The sequence below is a fragment of the Symphalangus syndactylus genome, chromosome 11 (assembly GCF_028878055.3).
Source record: "Symphalangus syndactylus isolate Jambi chromosome 11, NHGRI_mSymSyn1-v2.1_pri, whole genome shotgun sequence".
Classification (NCBI taxonomy): Eukaryota; Metazoa; Chordata; class Mammalia; order Primates; family Hylobatidae; genus Symphalangus; species Symphalangus syndactylus.
In genome coordinates, this window is record NC_072433.2 from 83,744,489 (window position 1) to 83,763,189 (window position 18,701).

At 39.4% G+C, this 18,701-nt stretch overlaps 1 protein-coding gene and 1 long non-coding RNA gene across 2 annotated transcripts in view; one reads left to right on the forward strand and one right to left on the reverse strand.

Moving 5' to 3' along the window:
- The window catches only part of LOC134731747 (uncharacterized), a 202,807-nt gene that overhangs the window by 79,784 nt on the left and 104,322 nt on the right, over window positions 1-18,701 (forward strand). The window lies entirely within an intron of this gene.
- PCSK1 (proprotein convertase subtilisin/kexin type 1) overlaps window positions 1-18,701 on the reverse strand; it is a 42,364-nt gene that overhangs the window by 4,158 nt on the left and 19,505 nt on the right. The window contains exons 7-13 of the mRNA XM_055233367.2: window positions 17,519-17,691; window positions 15,959-16,171; window positions 13,395-13,495; window positions 5,467-5,700; window positions 4,387-4,544; window positions 2,849-2,982; window positions 355-516 (exon numbers count right to left, since the gene is read on the reverse strand). Coding sequence (XP_055089342.1) covers window positions 355-516; window positions 2,849-2,982; window positions 4,387-4,544; window positions 5,467-5,700; window positions 13,395-13,495; window positions 15,959-16,171; window positions 17,519-17,691 — 1,175 coding nt within the window. The remainder of the gene's footprint in view (window positions 1-354; window positions 517-2,848; window positions 2,983-4,386; window positions 4,545-5,466; window positions 5,701-13,394; window positions 13,496-15,958; window positions 16,172-17,518; window positions 17,692-18,701) is intronic.

Below are 18,701 nucleotides of genomic sequence, written 5' to 3' on the forward strand. Positions count from 1 at the left end.
GAGACAATGTGGAAAATGCTTAAAAACAAAGTACAGGACAAATGTTAGATATATGTGATTGTGCATAAAGACAACTTTTTTTTTCCATTTGTTATCTGTCATAAGTGGAGAAAATTCATGTTAGGAAATTTAATACTTTTGAATTCATTAATTGTGATTTCTAAGTTCTGGATAAAATATTGAATGAAAAAAATACAGTTTTATCCTATGAAAAAAATAGTTTACCACTATCACTTCTTATCCTCCCCATCCATGTTTGACTTATTTCCTGCTTGGAAGTTGGGTACAGCTTCACTGACTACATTGTCTACCCCAGTTCAAAAAAGAGCATGCCAAGAACAGAGCCACACAGACCTCCCCTGGATCCACCATCTTCTCCACCCCTCTTCTGTCATTCTGAACAGTGTTGTAGGACGTGTACACACGAGGCTGCTTCATATGCTCTGGCTCAGAAGAGGTCCCATGCAAAATCAGCTTCCAGTTCACAATTCTTCCTTCATTTTGAATTCTTCCAGACTAACAAATAAGCATACCTATATTTAGTATGTGTTTTAGATAATATAAAACAAACTCATTCAAAATAGCTAAAAAGGATTTCATTGTTAAAATCTCATTTTAAGATTCTGTGCATTTCATGTGAAAGAAACCATTGGATCCACTCTTGCTATAAAAATTGATAATTTGTAGGTTCAACAATTTAAAAACTGATTGCTTCATAATCAAACATTTAATTTAAAAATCAGAAATATCTATGTAAGTCTTCTTTTCCATATTGGATGTATTCTTGAAAAGCTGACTGTACCTTCTATAAATATATTTCCCAATTATCAACTTATAGAAACATTCCACTGGGGAAAAAGTCAGCCTCTATGGAGTATTATAAACAACCTCTAGTATTAATAAGCCCTTAAAAGTTGTGTGGCACATATGCACCACGGAATACTATGCAGCCGTAAAAAAAGAGTGAGTTCATGTCCTCTGCAGGGACATGGATAAAGCTGGAAACCATCATTCTCAGCAAACCAACACAGGAACAGAAAACCAAACACTGCATGTTCTCACTCATTAGTGGGAGTTGAACAATGAGAACATATGGGCACAGGGAGGGGAACATCACACACCGGGGCCTGTCAGGGGGTGGGGGGTGGGGGGCAAGAGAAGGGATAGCATTAGGATAAATATCTAATGTAGATGATGGGTTGATGGGTGCAGCAAACCACCATGGCATGTGTATACCTATGTAACAAACCTGCACATTCTGTACCTGTACTCCAGAACTTAAAGTATAATAAAAAACTAAATAAAAGAGGTCTATGAAGTTCAATGACAAAAAATAAATTAAATAAATAAAAGAGGTCCATAAATTCAGTTACAAAAAGTTGTATATTTGGGGGAATAGTCATAATTTTCAAGGCTCAACAATTATAAATAATGTGTTAAAATCTAAAATATCTTTAAAAATTTAGAAGTGTAAGGTCAGATTTTGCAGAGTTGACATGAAATGAATCCCACCTCAGTAAATAGATTTTCTTAGTTTCCTGATGGTGAAATTGAGTTGAAGAATAGAGGCCAAGTTCAAGAACAGGCCCATATACTAAAGAACATTTTTTTTGCTCTACGAGAGCAGGACATTTTACAACTTCCATTTCTAAATCACAATTTTAGCAGTCTTTAGGAGAAAGCTATCCTCAGAGAAAAAAACATAACAAACGACTATAGAATTTGTATTAATTTGACATCTCCAAGAACTTTAAATAATTTATTTTCAAAAAGTTATCTAGGCCGGGTGCGGTGGCTTATGCCTGTAATCCCACCACTTTGGGAGGCCAAGGTGGGTAAATCACCTGAGGTGAGGAGCTCGAGACCAGCCTGACCAACATGGTGAAACCCCGTCTCTACTAAAAATACAAAAATTAGCCAGGCTCGGTGGTGGGTGCCTGTAATTCCAGCTAGTCGGGAGGCTGAGGCAGGAGAATTGCTTGAACCCAGGAGGCAGAGGTTGCAGTGAGCCAAGATTGTGCCACTGCACTCCAGCCGGGGCGACAGAGCAAGACTCCATCCCCCAAAAAAAAAAAAAAAAAAAAAAAAAAAAAAGTTATTTAGGCGTATAATTCTACACTGCTGATATTACACTTTTGTCTCAGAAGAACTCAGAGCCAAAACATTATTCATTTATATTCTCACCTACAGAGAATGTTGGAGAGATGATGCAAAAATAAATAATTAAGCTATATTTGGCTTTTTTCTAACTTTGGCTCTGTCCTTTCATTTTTGTGGCTGTGTGTTAAAATTACAGAAGGATATCAAAGAATGTTAGTAAACAGAATGAAAAAGAAATGAGAAATGCTTTCGGTTTGTTTCATGACTAAAACTGTTTTAAAAAGTCATATTAAATAAGATATCTCTCCAAACATTAAGCTACGTCTAAATAGCTACTGCAGAATAATTGTAAGCATGCCTTTAAGATGTGACTGTGGCAGAATGTCACACGAAAGTTGGTCTGAGCATTTAAGTATCTTTGTGAATATGATTGATTTTGTTAGCTGAATAGGTCAGATGGCTAGCTGCATGCAGACATGGGAACACCTGGCTTTGTCCCACAGTCTGTCACATTGTTTATACAAGGGTTTTTTCCCCTCTTATAGTATGGCTGGTGCCTAATCTTCCTTTTTGAATATTATCTACATAACCAAGCAGTCAGGGCTTGAAATACTCTACTTTTCCCTTACTTCTACTAAGAATGGGTACAATTCTTTAGGGCCCTAATTAATGATGAAATCAACCTTAAAAGTGCTTCAAAATGTTTAAAAGTAAGCTTGTGTTTTTTCATCCTCTCATTCACACTTACCATGTCTGTAATTCGCAAAGTCCAAGTACCTACAGGGTTCTCTCCCCATGTGTGAACAGACATGAAGTCCCAATTCTTAAAGCCATTAGGAGATGTATCCCGTTCTCTTTCAGCCAACAGCACAGTGCTAGTTCCTATGAAACAAATACAAGTTAATGAATGTCCTAATAGCTCTGATAGTAGGATACACTCTAGCATCTGATAACTGAAAATAAAAGCTGAAAAAGATGAGTTCTCCTAATTTTCTCTTTTAGTATAAGACCAGGATAGAGACGCTCACAAGGAAAAAATATGTTTTTATCTATAGTACTTAGCACATTGCCTGGCATATATAATAATGAATAATATTATTTGCCTCAATAAATATTGTGGAAAAAATAATGAATGAATGAATGAATGAATGAATATGTTGACTAAGGTTTATTTAAATAAGGAAAACTCGGCGAACTACATTTACAAATTGAATTAGTCAAAAATCTAAAAATATTTTAATGAAACTATCATTTCTGAAGTGTGAGAGGAAATCTTGAAAATTTAGTAGGTGCCTGACTCCATGATGATTTAGACATAAAAATTATTATTTAATTTATTATACAATCATTAATAATCATAATTATTTAATTAATGTATTAATTTCTTAAAGATATATTAATTTAACAATCTCTTATATTAAAAGACAAGATTATCTGTAAATTTGCAAGTCCAAGCCCTTTCTAGATCAATTAATAATAGTTCTATGTGGAAGGGTTAAATAACTGTAGGTCTATCAATTAAAAAATCATTCCACCAAGATTTCAGGTTAATTCCAATACATCTAGAAAGCATAACTTCAAAATTAACACAGCCCATTCCAAACCTCTAGGAATTAATATTCAGGAGGAAGATCATAGAGATAGCTCATCTTTCCTCACATATCACCCACAGAAACCAAATTTAGTCAGTTGAGTCCTACTAAAACATAAAGGAGTGTTGGGACTGCTCCTCCTGGTTAGATTATACGAGCTCTTTCCCATCAACTATCTTATCTGAATTAGTGCCCTCGCAGGAAAAAGCAAATGTTCATACATCATATAAAATGGCCTTATTCATGTTACTATGGTAAATTTGTTAATCTTCTCAATCTCCTCTAATCGATCTGAATTCCCAGTTTTCAGTGGACTCCTTGTATGTTTCGGATATATCTGTGAGTTTGGTTAATTATCAGAGTAACTTTCATTAATTTGTTATCTAAGAGAAAAGTGATAGGTCAATAAAATGGAAAAGTAAACAGTTTGAAAATGCAAGACTTCAGAAAAGTGTATTAATTAGCATTATTTGAATGGGCCTCATTCTCTGCTTATCAAAGGATCAGTGGAAATGGGCAGGGCAGAGGGAGACCTAACACCAAGAAAAAGGAAAAAATAAGCATGTTTTTTAAGACCTGAAAATATCTATTAGGAGACTTCGTTCTATGAATAAACAAAAGCAATCAGTTATTTGAATCATTCAACTTACACTTAAAAATGTAAATGGCTTAGAACATTTTTCTTTTAATTTACCAGCAGCAGAAGTAAGTGTGACATGAAGGTCTCCTCTTCGGGAATATTCAATTGTTGCTTCAAATTGTACATGCTCCAGGGACTTGATAGCATTTTCTTGCCCTTCACAAGCTCTTGTTGGAATTTCAATGATAACTTCTCCATTAGCTTTCAGGGCTCTAAATACATTAAAGAATCAGCATTGAATAAAGTATATCCAAACTTCCTTGCATTTTATGCATGTCTGCACGCATCAATCTTGACTAGACACTCAACTAAGCTTTTTGTCACTCCCTGTGATGTGTAAGAACCTAATTCAGAATTATGTATACATGAATTTTAATGCATAAGAAAATGGTAAGGGGCACTAATACTTAAATACAATGCTATTTGCTGTGGAGTCAAATTCAGGCAGATTTATTGTAGACCCATCAAAAAGCTCCTCTTAAGAAAAAAATGATTTTATCTAGAAGGCCTTCTGAAGGCATGCCCCAAGCAAGCCTCCCATCCTTGGATATCTTGTGTGAGCGGGTCTTCAGTATTATTTTGATTGCTTTGATAGAAATTACAAAACACTCATAGGAGAAATTTCTTCTGTGACAAGATGTGGTGTGCTAGAGGGAGTCTGTGCAAGTGTATGATAAAGAATCCTTCATGGAAGAAAAGCCGTGAATCACACAGCACTGTGGCATGAAGCAAGGCTATTTTGCAAGCAGATTTTGGGTAAAACTGGTTGGCAAGTGCTGCATTTCATCAACCCTAAGATGCATTTTAAAAAAATAGTTAAACATTGAATTTAGAATGAATCTTAAAACTGATGGGTGGTTGATCACAGTTTAATTGACAATGAAACAATGGTGCGTCTTAGACTGGGTGCTATGTGGTAGGTGGACTACAAGAGGAACATGCAAATGTGTTAACATGGTTTCTAGAGCTTTGGTCTCTCAGTGAATCCCCATGGAGACCCACAGAAAACACTAGAAAACTCCACCTCCATCTACTTCAGAAGAGTAAGTACAAAAAAATCAGGCAGAATGGCAAACACAGTAATGAAATTATGCCATGGGTACACATGTGTTTAAAATTCCAGGAGATACTTACCTAGGCTCAAAGTCATTGTCCTTTACAACACACTCTTTCTTCTCAGGCACACTCCTCCAGGTCCTGGGATCAGCTAAATCCACCAGAGCTTTGGCATTTAGCAAGCCAAATCCAAATCGACTATTCACCATCAAGCCTGCTCCATTTTTTTTCCATCCAGGGTTATTGGCCAGCGGGTCATACTCAGAGGTCCAGACAACCAGGTGCTGCATATCCCGCCAGGTGAGATTTGGGCTGGAGGGGAAGTGACCCAAAGTGTCTTTCAGAGAAAAATGAAGTTTCCTTGCAAAAGCAAGTGCTAACAATAAGCATCTCCATTCAGGGATTATGAAGTGCCTTTTGCTATTGTAGTTATATTATTCTAGTGTACTATTACTGTTCATGTATCTTTTCATTCAGAATTCAAAATACAGAGCTGAAAACTTCTCCCTGTAACATGTAAGTTATGACTTCTCTCCAGAGCACATAAGCTTTTACTATGAGTAGAATTCAGTCCTCAGCAATGTAGAAGTATAAAACTTTGTCCTTAATTTCTAATTACTTCCATTTAACTGAGCAAACATTTTAAATGGTAACATTTTCTTTATGCCCTCCAGTCTCATGCTGTCCATTAAAAGCCTTAGCACTTTCAGCATTATGAACCCACAGATGAGGCCTTGACTTCCTTCTTAGGAAGAGTGAGATGTTAAAGACACAGACTGGCTACCTGCTGTAAACATGTATTGCCTTTTTTGAGCTCACTCTTGCAAGGCACTATGCTAATACTGTGGGGATATTCAAGGATGTGGTTCTTGTCTTTTAGAAGTTTACAACCCAGTAAAAAGAATTAAGGCTTTTTATAATTCTATCTGGTGAGTGCTATATTCATACCTTAATGCATTGTGGGAGTTTAGAGTAGAAAGAATTTCCATGGAATATAAAGATCTAGGAAAACTTTGTGGGGGAGAAATATTTGAGCTGGACTTTGACGGGGGTAGAGTGTTAAGAAGTGGAGATAGAGAAGAAGGCCACGGGAGCAAAAGCACCAAAGTGGGACGGTACAGGTGTGGCCAGATGACAGCCTGGTTTGCTGGGGCAGGGGAGAGGCAGTGAGGAGTACTGAGCCAGAGCGATGAGAACCTTGTATGCCAGAAAAGAAGCTTATACTTTATCCTTTGGGCAGTGGGAATCAGTGAGGATTTTTGAGTAAGGAAATAGTAAAATCATAAGTCTTAGTAAGATTAATTTAGCAACAATATAAAGATAAGTCAGAGATACAAGGGATTGTTGGATCTATTATCCTGTGATGAGGCCTTCCTTGATCAACCTATTTAAAATTTCCACCCTCCCACCTGCTCCCGAGCTCTCTTATTCTGCTATATGTGCATGTTCTCCTTCCATTGCACTTACAGGCTTCTAACATTCAAGAAACTCATTTGTATTGTGTTTTGTTAATGTCTCTCTCCCTGGTTCTAATTTAACCATGAGAAGTGGTGAGATCTTTATCTATCTTGTTCTCTGATGTGTAGCACCCAGAAGAATGCTGGGCACAGGGTATATGCTCAGCAGATATGGTTGGTTCAGAGACTGAACACGCCTAAGTGCTAACTAGCCCCAAATATAATTTTAAAACATATTGCTCCTAGTCATCAGTCAGATTCTCAGACTTTTCCTTGACTTTGAGACCTGTATTGTTCCCTGAAGCCAATCAAGCATTATGTAATAAGTAGATGCCCCAGTTTTTACTCCTCAAGTTTCCTGTCTCAGCACTTGGTTGGAGAACAATCATCAGGGGAGTCTGGCTCACTTTGCTGCCTTCACCCCAGAGCCCATCATGTACGGGCTCAGTAATCCCCTGTGACAAGAAAGAGGCAGTGGACATTCCTAAACGCTGAAGAGTCTGGCTCCTAGTTATAAACCGTGTGTGATTTTTCAGGCCTGACCATAGGCGATTTCAAAGGTCTTACCTGGCACGACACACGGGAAAGCTGCCCTCCCCATGCAGACACAGTGCACAGCTTGTGGCTTGCAGCCTCTGAGAGGAGTTTCCATGAAGGCCGCAGGCCCCCTGGCCCCTCGTGTTCTTCCCATATTGACATTCCTAGCTGGTGAGAGCCTTCCTTCCTAGGTCCCTCAGTCAGGCCTCCTCGTGGAGAGAGGAGGGGAAACATCTAGACACTGTCCTCACTTGGACTCAGTGCCTGGTGCTTCTCCACTCCCGTACTCTCTTGGTCCCTCCCCGCCTCACACCTTAGAGTCCATAAAATTGCCAGAGCCTTTTGTTCGGGGCTCCCTCAGCAGTGAGATGACCCTCAAGTCTGTGCCGAGCCACTCAACCGGTATGCCAGGAACAGGGCGAGTAAGTGTTTTCTCCGGTTTCAGACTCTTGATTATGTCATAGCAGTAAGTGACTAAAGGCTCAATGCTTTCATTTTTGGCTTGTTGAATTAATAGGCTACTCCACACCTGACAGGTCAGCTCACCTGAGCTGAGCTCCCGACAAACATACCACTTTACCCCGGAGAGGGACTGACAGAGGCCTTGGAAGGACACCAGTTTAGGGATCCTCAGTGAGTCCCAGAATGCTTGCCTCATAATCACCTGGTACACTTGTAAATAGAATAGGGCATTTTATTGAAATGCTTGCTTCCTTCCAGTCTTTTAAAAGGAGTTTTAGGTAAAAGCCTCTTATCAAGGCAGTCAATGGGCAACACACCAGTTTTCCGTTTGGATCATCAGTGTGTGCAGGTGCATGTGTGGAGGAAGGAAGGAGGAAGCGTACTGAGGAGGCTTAAGGCAAGGTGCTGATAATCGTGATTATCACATATAGCACATGTGTCCTATGTTTCTGTAGTAGAGCATTTATTTTATATGTAGTTGCAGGTTTTGTTTTAAAATTTTCCTTTATCTAGTCTCTGCAAAATATTAAGGAGCTTCATTGTCATGCAATTAGAAAAACCTATTTTTCTTTTTTTATTATTATTATCCTTTAAGTTCTAGGGTACATGTGCACAACGTGCAGTTTTGTTACAGATGTACACATGTGCCATGTTGGTGTGCTGCACCCGTTAACTTGTCATTTACATTAGGTGTATCTCCTAATGCTGTCCCTCCCCCCTCCCCCCACCCCACAACAGGCCCCGGTGTATTTTTCTAACAGAGTTATTGTTCATTCCTGTGCTTGTATTTCATAAATGAAAAGGAGCTGCTAACAATAGTGCTACTCATTCCTGACAGCCTTCCTTTGTTAATTTGTGCTCAATGACATCCACGATAATTAAGTTTTTAAACACTGCATTGAGTTGCTAATCAAAGATATGTTTACAGAAAGTAAGGGTATGGAATTAAACACTGAATTAAGCATTGCTTCTAATTAGAAGAGATGTAGGTAATGTAATTTGGAGACAAAATTCCAGAGTGAAAAGTCTTAGGAGCTGTCTGGTTCAGCCTCTAATCATACCTAAATTAGCCTAGATCTTAAAATTTTTCTAACTTGGACTTTCTAACATTTCACAACCCACTAAGTCAAGAATTTTTTGTTGTGATTTTTTCCCAAAGGTTTCATGCAGCATTGAAAGTCCATTTCTCTTTCTCCAGGCTTTAATAAGACCAGAAGTTTGGCTCATCTGTTTGTTTAATATTTCCAAATGTGTGAAGGGATTCAATGGTTCACTTCAGAGTTTTCCTCACCTATTAAAAATTATTCTGATTCTTTTGATCTCTCCTCAGAAGGCTTAGGCTATTTTCTACAGCTTTCTTAGGTATACTCACTACATAATAATAATAGTGCCACAAACATTTGTGCAAGGAACTCCTTCCTCTCTTAGTATATTTATCTCCAAGATACACCTATTAACTACCCTAATGCGTTTCTACACAAACACAGGTGGATGAGGTTGTAGGAAAACACAGTGGTAAAAGTAACTCTTTATAGCATTTGTTTCTCAAAACTTGGTTAAGGTATTACTAGCATTAAAAAGTGCCTGGGAGATTTGTTAAAAAAGGAATTCCTAGATTGCATACCAGAAACTTCTAGGCAGATACAAGGTCTGAATAGTTGCTGGCAAAATGACCTGGGAACCTTCATGTTAAATAAACTCCCCAAGTGATGACTATGTATGCTGGTGCTTGAGAAACATTGCTTTGGGGAAGGAAAGTATTTCTTTGTGCATATTTCAGCCAGAAACCATTCCTTCTCCTTTCCTTTTCTCCTCCCATTCCCCAACACTCTGGCTATATAACATTTAACACAGCATATTGAGTAGTCTGCTTGTGACAGAAAACTTATGAGAAACTCATAAATGCATGCTCATTTATCAGCCTCAATCTTCCAAACCTTCCTTTATTTGAGGGGATGATAGGCTGCCATTCAACGTTGCCTCTCCCTCACAGGGCCATGGGAGGCTGCAAGGTGTGGTTGCTGATAGCACAGGCCTTGCAGTCAGAGAGACTTGAGTTTGAATTTCTTTGTGGGATATTGGTTATATATCTCAACCTCTCTGAGCCTTATTTTTTCCCATTTATAGGTGAAATTAATAATTTCTATGTCATAAGAATGTTGTAAGGATTATAATTAATATTGTATATAAAAAGGCCAGCTGTGTCTGGTCTATAGTAAGAACCTAATCAATATTGGATGCCATTATTCTTGATAAATTTAGGCAAGGGCTCTTCAGTCTCCATAGTTGTTCCCGTGGGATGGCACATGATTAAATGATTTTCTCATTCTTGAGTGCCTTGGGATAAGCTTGGTCACACGTCTAGAAATTCTGGCATTCAGCTTTGGTATAGACAATTGAATAGAGTTCAGAAAAATGTTCAATTGAGAACAGAAATCTTAATAATCTCTATGTACCTTGGCAGTAAGGATATAAATGTTAAGATAGATCAGTCACATCTATCTTACTGATGAATTGAGTCAAAATGAATGGAATTAAATTCTTATGATATGCACCTGGGAGATCATAGACTCTTAATATCTCTTAAATCACGAGCACTGAGAATCTGGTGAAACCTATAAGCCATTCCCCAGAAATATGCCATACATACATTTATAAGCAATTCCACATTTAGTTGCAAAGAGATTCATGGACCCCTTGGAACTCATCCGAGTGTTTCACAGAAATGAAACACCTGCTTTAGAGACTGTCCATCAGAGACCAAGATTAATGAGGCTAGATCATTCCTAGATCATTTTCTCCTATATAGAAAAAAGAAGGATCAAATTAGCCAGGCGTGGTGGCACATGCCTGTAATCCCAGCTACTCGGGAGGCTGAGGTACGAGAATTTCTTGAACCTGAGGGGTGGAGGTTGCAGTGAGCCAAGATCACGCCACTGCACTCCAGCCTGGGTGACGGAGTGAGACTCTGTCTCCAAAAGAAAAAGAAAAGGGAAGGATTATTTTCTATATAGGATCATTTTCTACTATACAGAAAAAGAAGACTTGAGATTTTAGAAACCAAGGATTGCACTTTTACAATTTCAGCTCTCACATAAAATTGACATTACATCTGTTCAGCAGATGGATATTTCTACTATATTGGTCACTATACAAGGATGGACTAGGCACGACTAGTTATATTTACATGCATCTGACAGGTGTTGGATAGAGAAGAAAGGCTCTAGACATAAAATTTTAAGATTGCTTTCTTTTAACAGCACCCTGGGGTAGTAGTCTGTGTTTTGAAATCTTAAATGTAATAGGTGTGTTGCACAGGATCCTATAATCCATAGGACCCTATTTTCTTCCAGTCCAGACCCTCATCACTGACCCCAACAGTTCATGTTGGATTACCTATACAGGCTGACATTTTCAGTCTCAACTCTGAGAATCTTAGGAAGAGAAGAAGTTTGTAAAAAAAGGTCTGGTTTGACCCCTTCATTTGATAGATGGAAAGACTGAACCCCACAAGTAAATTAACTTGCCTAAGGTCACATAGCTAGTGGTAGAGCTAGAACTTGAAGCCAGGTGTTCCTTGCAATTTTCACTGCTTGGACAATTATTTCTCAGTTAATTTGGATCTGCTGATGCCAGTGTCAGCTTGTGTTCATAGATTTCTGTCTTTTGTCCATCTAGTTCCTATTATAAGTGAATTTAGATTCTGAACATAGCTTTTCTGGAGGGCCCAATATCTATATCTACATGAGCACCTGAATTTACTTCTTTCCTTACCAAGCATCTTGCCAGCCCCTCCAAGTAGGTGGACTCTTGGTAAGAGTCTTGCTAGACTTCCTTGCTTAGCAACACTGTGGCCATCTCACAGCTGAGATACCCAGGAATATACCCCATCTCCATAGGAAGCCCCAGGGATCCTAGAGATAAACTGGACTTTCCTGGACAAAGGCTCAGGAACCTCAGGGCTTTTCCAGTGATGGCAAAGGCCAAGATGTTCTTCTGTTCTGTTATTATGAACTGAGTCTACCGAACATGACATAAGGACACTGCTTTGTTCTCTCTCTAGAGAATATGTAATTTATTCTAGGATAATCTCCTTATTAGGAAGGATAATAGTAATTTACAAGTTTAATCACTTCTTCTAATATTCAACCATAGCACCCGACTTGACATTTCAAGATTCACTGTCACCACACATCAGAAAGCAGGAATGAGGACACATAAAAAGCTGTGATGTGCAGTGAGAGACAGTTCAATTTTTTTCCTCTGTGTTAAGTATTGGACTATTGGGTAATTATGAGAAAAAAAAAAGTTAAATCTTTTTTTAACATCATACACTAAAATAAATTCCAGAGGGATTTAGAATTTAAATATGGTAAAGAAACCATAATAAAAGACATATAAATAAATGTTTATCTAATTTGGGGTTGTGAAGATTTTTCTGAGCATAAAAGCAAAGGAAGAAGCCTTAAAGAAACAGACTGACAAACATAACTACATACATATTAACTACATTTCATTAAAAATTACATAGAAACAAATTAAAAGGTAAATGTCAAACTTATAAAGCATCTAGCTTTTGTGAACCAAGGCCATAAAACAAAACTAAGGCCATAAAGAAGCAACCCCAGAAGACAAAGAGCTAAAGGGTATGAAATATTGAGCTTCATTAGTAATTAAATACAAGCATATTAAAATGAGATACTGTTTTCACCTATCAACATAGCAAATATTTTAAAAGATAATAAAAGTAGTTTTGACAAGGGTTTTGGAAACTGGCACTTTCACGCATATACTCCTGGAGGGAATATAAAATGGTATGGTCGTTCAAGGTAGCACCTTGTCAATATGTATCAAAATCATTAAAACATGCTTGCCCTTTGACCCAGAAATTCCAATTCTGAGTGTTTATCCTGAGGAAATTATCAGAGATGACAACTAATATTTACTGACAATGGTGTTTAAGCATGATTAGATGACTTTAACAAAATTTGCATTTATACAATGGAACACTATGAAAATATAAAAATCCTACCTTTAAATCTCCTGTCCCCTGATGTGGTTATATCAGCTCCGGCACTAGGCTTATATATTCAAAGAAAGGAGTTTTTTAAACTTGTTCCTAATACTGCCCACTGGACACTATTTAACTATTTAAACAAATAGTTTAAACTAATTTAAACTGGACGAGAATAAACAAAAGGCGTTGTAGCTGAGTGGGAAGAAGATTTGAGGGGCCGCATGAGTTTTAAAGGTCAAAGCATATTGATTTAGACAGGAGAAAGTACGTTTAATATATTGTAGAATGGGTTTTAAAAACAGATTACAAAATAATGTCTATATTAAGATCCCAATTTTGTAAGATGTGTGTGTGTTAAATCTACATTGAGATGTTAACTATGGTTAGTGACCTCAAAGTGGCAGGAAAGAGCTTATCTTTATTTGCAGTATTCCAAAATTTCTTCTGTAACCATGTATTCAGAAAAAAAAGTGTTATTAAAAGTAAGGAGAATCAGCCTTTGTAAAGGTGATTAGAAGCTTTCTGGGCCTTACTTTGCTTCCAGGGCCAGAGCGAAGATGCCAGCAGCCAGAGGTGCAGAGGCCGAGGTGCCCGTGTGTGTCTCCGTGCAGTCATTGTGCAGGTCAGCGCTTGTCTGGATGACGTCAGGAAGGAGAGAAAGGCAGGGAGAACATGTGAGGAGTGTGAGCCTGTCTTGGGGGTTAACTGTGCCAAAGGCACATAGCATCTGCTCTGACCAGGAAACTCAGCTGATTCGATTGCCTACTTTCTCCTCTAAACCACAGGCGGATGTTTGCCATCTGCTGATATTTTAGTTCACTCTCCTCTATATGCAACTTCTTTATAATTCTGGCAGCAAGATGCCTTTTCTGGGGATGAAGTACTCCCACTATGAATATTTTCTTTTCTGAGATTCCCATACGAAATGCTGTCTATAAAAAACAAAGTTTCAAAATCACTGTGAATCATGCTGGCCCATTAATCATCAGGTCCATTGTGTTTGGTCTGGCATATTTAGAAATTCTGTCTCATACAAAATTCCCTTTTGCCTTCAGATTGATATTCGGCTGCCTCTCCAGCACAAGGATATGAAGCCATCCTGGTCTTAGCCTTTTGAACTACTTGCACAAAAAATGCTTAGTATGTAGTTTGCACTCACTGTTGAACTAGATTTGATACCTGTGAGTTGGTGTCCACATTTACACTTTGAGGAAAATGGTGGGTCTTTAAAATGAAAAGTGTGCTGGACTTAGTTCTAGGTTCAAATTCTCTAACTGCTACTTAATAGATTTGTCCTCGGGCAAGTCATTTGGCTCCCCATCTGTAAAATGTGATTTATATTTTCTGACTCATATTCTGAGACTTACCCGAGATGTTCTCTGTGAAAGTAGTTTTACATAATTTTCTTGCAAGTAAGGAATTACCCTGGCTAACTTTAGGGTAATGAAGAGATTGCTGAGATGAAGGGAAGAAACTAAAAAGACTTCCTGTCTGCCTTAAGGACCACGGCGCTGCCGGTTGGGCCAAGGGATTACTAACAAGACACCCACCCAGGCTCCAGCACCAAAGTTCTAGCTCGAGATTTCGATGTGTGGGAGGGAGGTGTAAAAAAATAATTTGTTCTATTATCACCTCCACTGGCTTCCTGCTTGGAGTTGCTGAATTTCTCAAGTTATGATGGCTCTGCTCCTAGGAGGGCTGCGGAAGCAAGGTTGCCCTTTTTACCTGTTGACGCAAGCAAGCCCCCAGAGATGACTATGCTGAGGAAAAGGTTTGCGTAAGAAAAAGGTTATGTTACTGAGACTGTCTCAAATAGAATCCACCAGCTGTCTCTCCTAAGGCTGGCTTTCTTAAGGAGGGAGTTTTACAAAGATAGAAAATCTTTCTTCTGCTTCAGTGCAGGGTACCCAAGATAAGGAACAGTCTGTGAAATGGTGATTCTGAAATGCCCAACAGGCCATTTTCAAAGGGCAGCTCTGGACACCCAGGGAAATGACAACAGCCAGGGGCTCTGAAGACAAGTGGGGCAGATGTCTGATATGCCCCTTTCAAACCCTATCAAATGTGCCTGCCATAAAAACCCCTGGGTAGAATGCCACTGTCTATTACTTGAGTAGCTGAAGAGATGCGCATGAGAAGCAGGCCCACACTTCTAAGTTGAGACCACAGCTTTACTGTCTAAACTAGGTTGCAGAAGTGATCCTGTATGAAGAAGATGTTCATGTTGACAATTTTGTTGAGATGCCATTAATAGGAATCTTGCACGCATTCCAAGGTCATTATTATAGGGTTCACCCACCCTCTAATTAGATCATGACCTGCTATTTGAGATATTGAGATAGGTTCTATATACTTTAGCTAGTTGGTTCTTTCTGTGTCAGGAGTTAAATTGGGGGCCTTACATTTTTTAAATTAAAAGTGCCTCCCTTTGTTCTCAAAGCCCCTAAATGCCCCTCCATCATCATGCCCTTGAAGGGAAATCTAATAATTGCCCTTGGCCATCTGACTCATGGAAGCAAAGGCACAGGCAAGTGTGGGCTGGAGGAGCTCTCTGAGCATACAACCTCCCCGAACTGCTTACCCAGATGCTGAACAGTTCACCTCAGGGGACACTGAAACTGCTATTTTCCTGCAGGTCATCCATTCTTAGGAGACATAGCTGGTGTAGACTCTGTATTTTTATCATCTGCTACAGGGCAAGTCAGACTATATCCCTGTTATTAAAGGATCAGAAAGTACAAGGGTGATAAAGCCCCTACAACCCTGAAATCTCCTTTAAGGCTGTTTCCAGGGAGGCATCAGACAAGCAGAAAAGACATTTGGAGTCTCGGCTGTGTGTAATGACAGGTTTGGTGGCTTCTCAAGGCTGGGTTTAAAAATGACAGAGGGGAAGATCATCTTGGCAGAAGTGTCATTATCCCTGGAGAGAAAACTTTCTGATGGATGCCAGCCTTTCAAGTGAGTAAGTGTGAGTCTCCCCAACTGAGACATCAAGCTTAAGCAAATCAGTCGTACCAAAGGTCAGTTAGGGGAATCATTTTGCATGCATGCCACACTCTCCTAACTAAGCAGAGAGAATTAGACAAAAGCAACATACGATTCTCTGGTCGGTGTAATCCCCGCTGCTGTAAGAGGTGGCCAGTGTGGAGGAGCACTTCTCAGCGTACCAGGGGGATAGGCCTTGCTGGGAGGCACTGCTGATGGAGATGGTGTAGATGCTGTCTGTGTAGCCATCACAGTCACAATTATCTCCCTGACGCCCCCCGTTTCCCGAAGCCCAGACGAAGATGGACCCCTTCCCCTGTCTCCCCTAAAGGAAAAGCCAGAATGCATATCATCTGTTATCATCTATTGGGGTCATTGTTATATCCCAATAAAATCCCCAATGACTATGTGTGTAAAATTCTCAGAGACAGCTAGTTGGGATCTATTTTCAATTCCAGATCTTTTGGCTTCGATGTTGGAAATCTCACAAGGCTGTGTATTAGAAGCCACTGGACTCTGGCCCTGCCAGTCTCTGGGCCCTCCTGGGGTAGGGCTGAGCACACGCTTTTCTTTCTTATGCAGATTCATAATCTAGCGTTTTGCACTTGCTCATATTTTTCCACCCTTCTCTTAGTTTATGTCACTGCACTTAAATCTTTGAACTTCCTCTCTTTCTTTCTGCTTCAATCTTCTGGCTGACTGATAGAATGACAAAATTAGGAATTATTCAGATCTGCCTTGCAGCTGCATTAAAAGGGACTCTTCAATTGAATGGAACTCGTCAAAGCCACCCTTTCTGTGATTTTTCAATTTGTGCTCTCCAGAGTTTCTACTTTTGTTTCATCTTGTGGAGCACAAGGCTTTAGAATCTGTGCAAGAATACAGTAAACCCAAGTGACAGAGCAACCCAACCAAGGCACAGGTATTCAACAGGCACGTGCAGAGCAGAAGGTAACACGTTTCTATATTTGAAAGGCATTTCCAGAGCACTTGGAAGAAGTCTGGGTAGTTTTTTACTAGTGTAAAAACCCGAAAGCAGCAGGAAAATGAGTAAGGAGAAAGAAATGTCCAGAAGTGCTTTTAAAATAAATATGCTAAAAGTAATAAATTTCCATTCAACCTCAGACCCAAATAGGGAAAATTCATTTTATTTATTTATATTTAGTTTTGAGGCAGGGTCTCACTCTGTCACCCAGGCTGGAGTGCAGTGGTGCAATCTCAGCTTACTGCTACCTCCACCTTCTGGGTTCAAGCAATTCTTGTGCCTCAGCCTCCCAAGTAGCTGGGACTATAGGCGTCTAAGTTGAGACCACAGTTTCACTGTCTAAACTAGGTTGCAGAACAGTGCAACCTAGTTACACCTGGCTAATTTTTGTGTTTTTAGTAGAGGTGGGGTTTCTCCATGTTGGTCAGGCTGGTCTCAAACTCCTGGCCTCAAGTGATCTGCCTCCCTTGGCCATTGTGCCTGGCCACAAATAGGGAAAACTTTCTTAAGCCTTAACTCGCATCCCTCTGAAGAATGATTTGGCTCTCTAAGTGCATTTAAAATTGTAAATGACTTTGTTAAGAAATCCGCAACAATGTTTTTCCATGTAACCTAAGTGTTCTTTCCTTCTTCTCATATCCAGATGGTTAGGTTTCATTTCATGTGAGTCTGTGTAAAGCATCTTACCTGTTTGACACCATATTCAAAAGCCTTCTGGGCTAGCCGGCCAGGCCCCTCCACAGTTTTCCCATCATCATTAGGGCCCCAGCTTGCACTGTAAATATCCACGTGTCCAGGATTGAATCCAATTGAACTGGCCTCAATAGCATCCGTCACAATGCCATCCAGCATTCTTATGCCTGAGAAACAAAATAAACAAACACACACAAAGGTTGATGTCAGTATGTACATGGACAAAAGCCCAGTACTCTTACTATTTGTATTTTTAAAGGATTTTAAGAGTCAAAAACCAGGTAACTACTAGATAGATGTCCCCAATTTCTGTAACACAGCTACTGACACCATGGAAGGAAGGAACACGTCGCTGCCCCCATAAGATTTTTTGTCGCACTTTAGAGATAATACTATGCACTGTGTAGGCAGCTGTGATTTTTTTTTTTTTTTGGTCACACTCAAGGCTCTCTTCCCAGCAATAGCTCTGGGCATTGAGTCTGAAGCGGAGCAGCATCCTTGGATGAGAGGAAGTGGCCGTGATTGTTGTCAATTACAAAATGTTTGCCCTCCCTCCCACCCCAACAAAATGACAGACCAGCTTTCAGAAAGACCCTCCAAGCAGCCCTCCGCTGATGCACCTCCTCCTGGCTGTCCCACAAATGGCTGTGGCCCAGTCTACACCACACAAGGACTCTGTACGGGAAACATGTAGCTTCAAAAGATCTAGCCACAGCAGGAAACTAACAAATAGAGAAAGCACTTTTGTTTCTAAGCCCTGATTAAAAATAACCCAGAGGCCATCCTTTCATGTGTTTGCTAAGAAACATTTTCAAGGAACATGCTTCCTTTTCTTCTAAATAATCTCAAGGATGACATCATTGCCATGGATTTCACCCCCAAGGGGAATCATTTTTCATCAGGACAACATAGGTGCGGTAGCTCTTTGTGCTTTCCAACAGGCTGTCATCCATCATCAGACTTATGAATTCAAGAGCCAGGAAGGCAAAAGCAATCTGGACAGATTACAGGCAGCTACCTGGTTATTTCTGGCTTCAGGCTCATAATGCAATAAAGTGCGCAGCCTTAGATTTTCACACTTATTTACTATGGAGCAAAGGTAAAATGATATGAAATTGATATGATCAATGAAAGTTGTATTTGTAAAAAAGAAATTGTTTAAAAATGCATTTAGGGC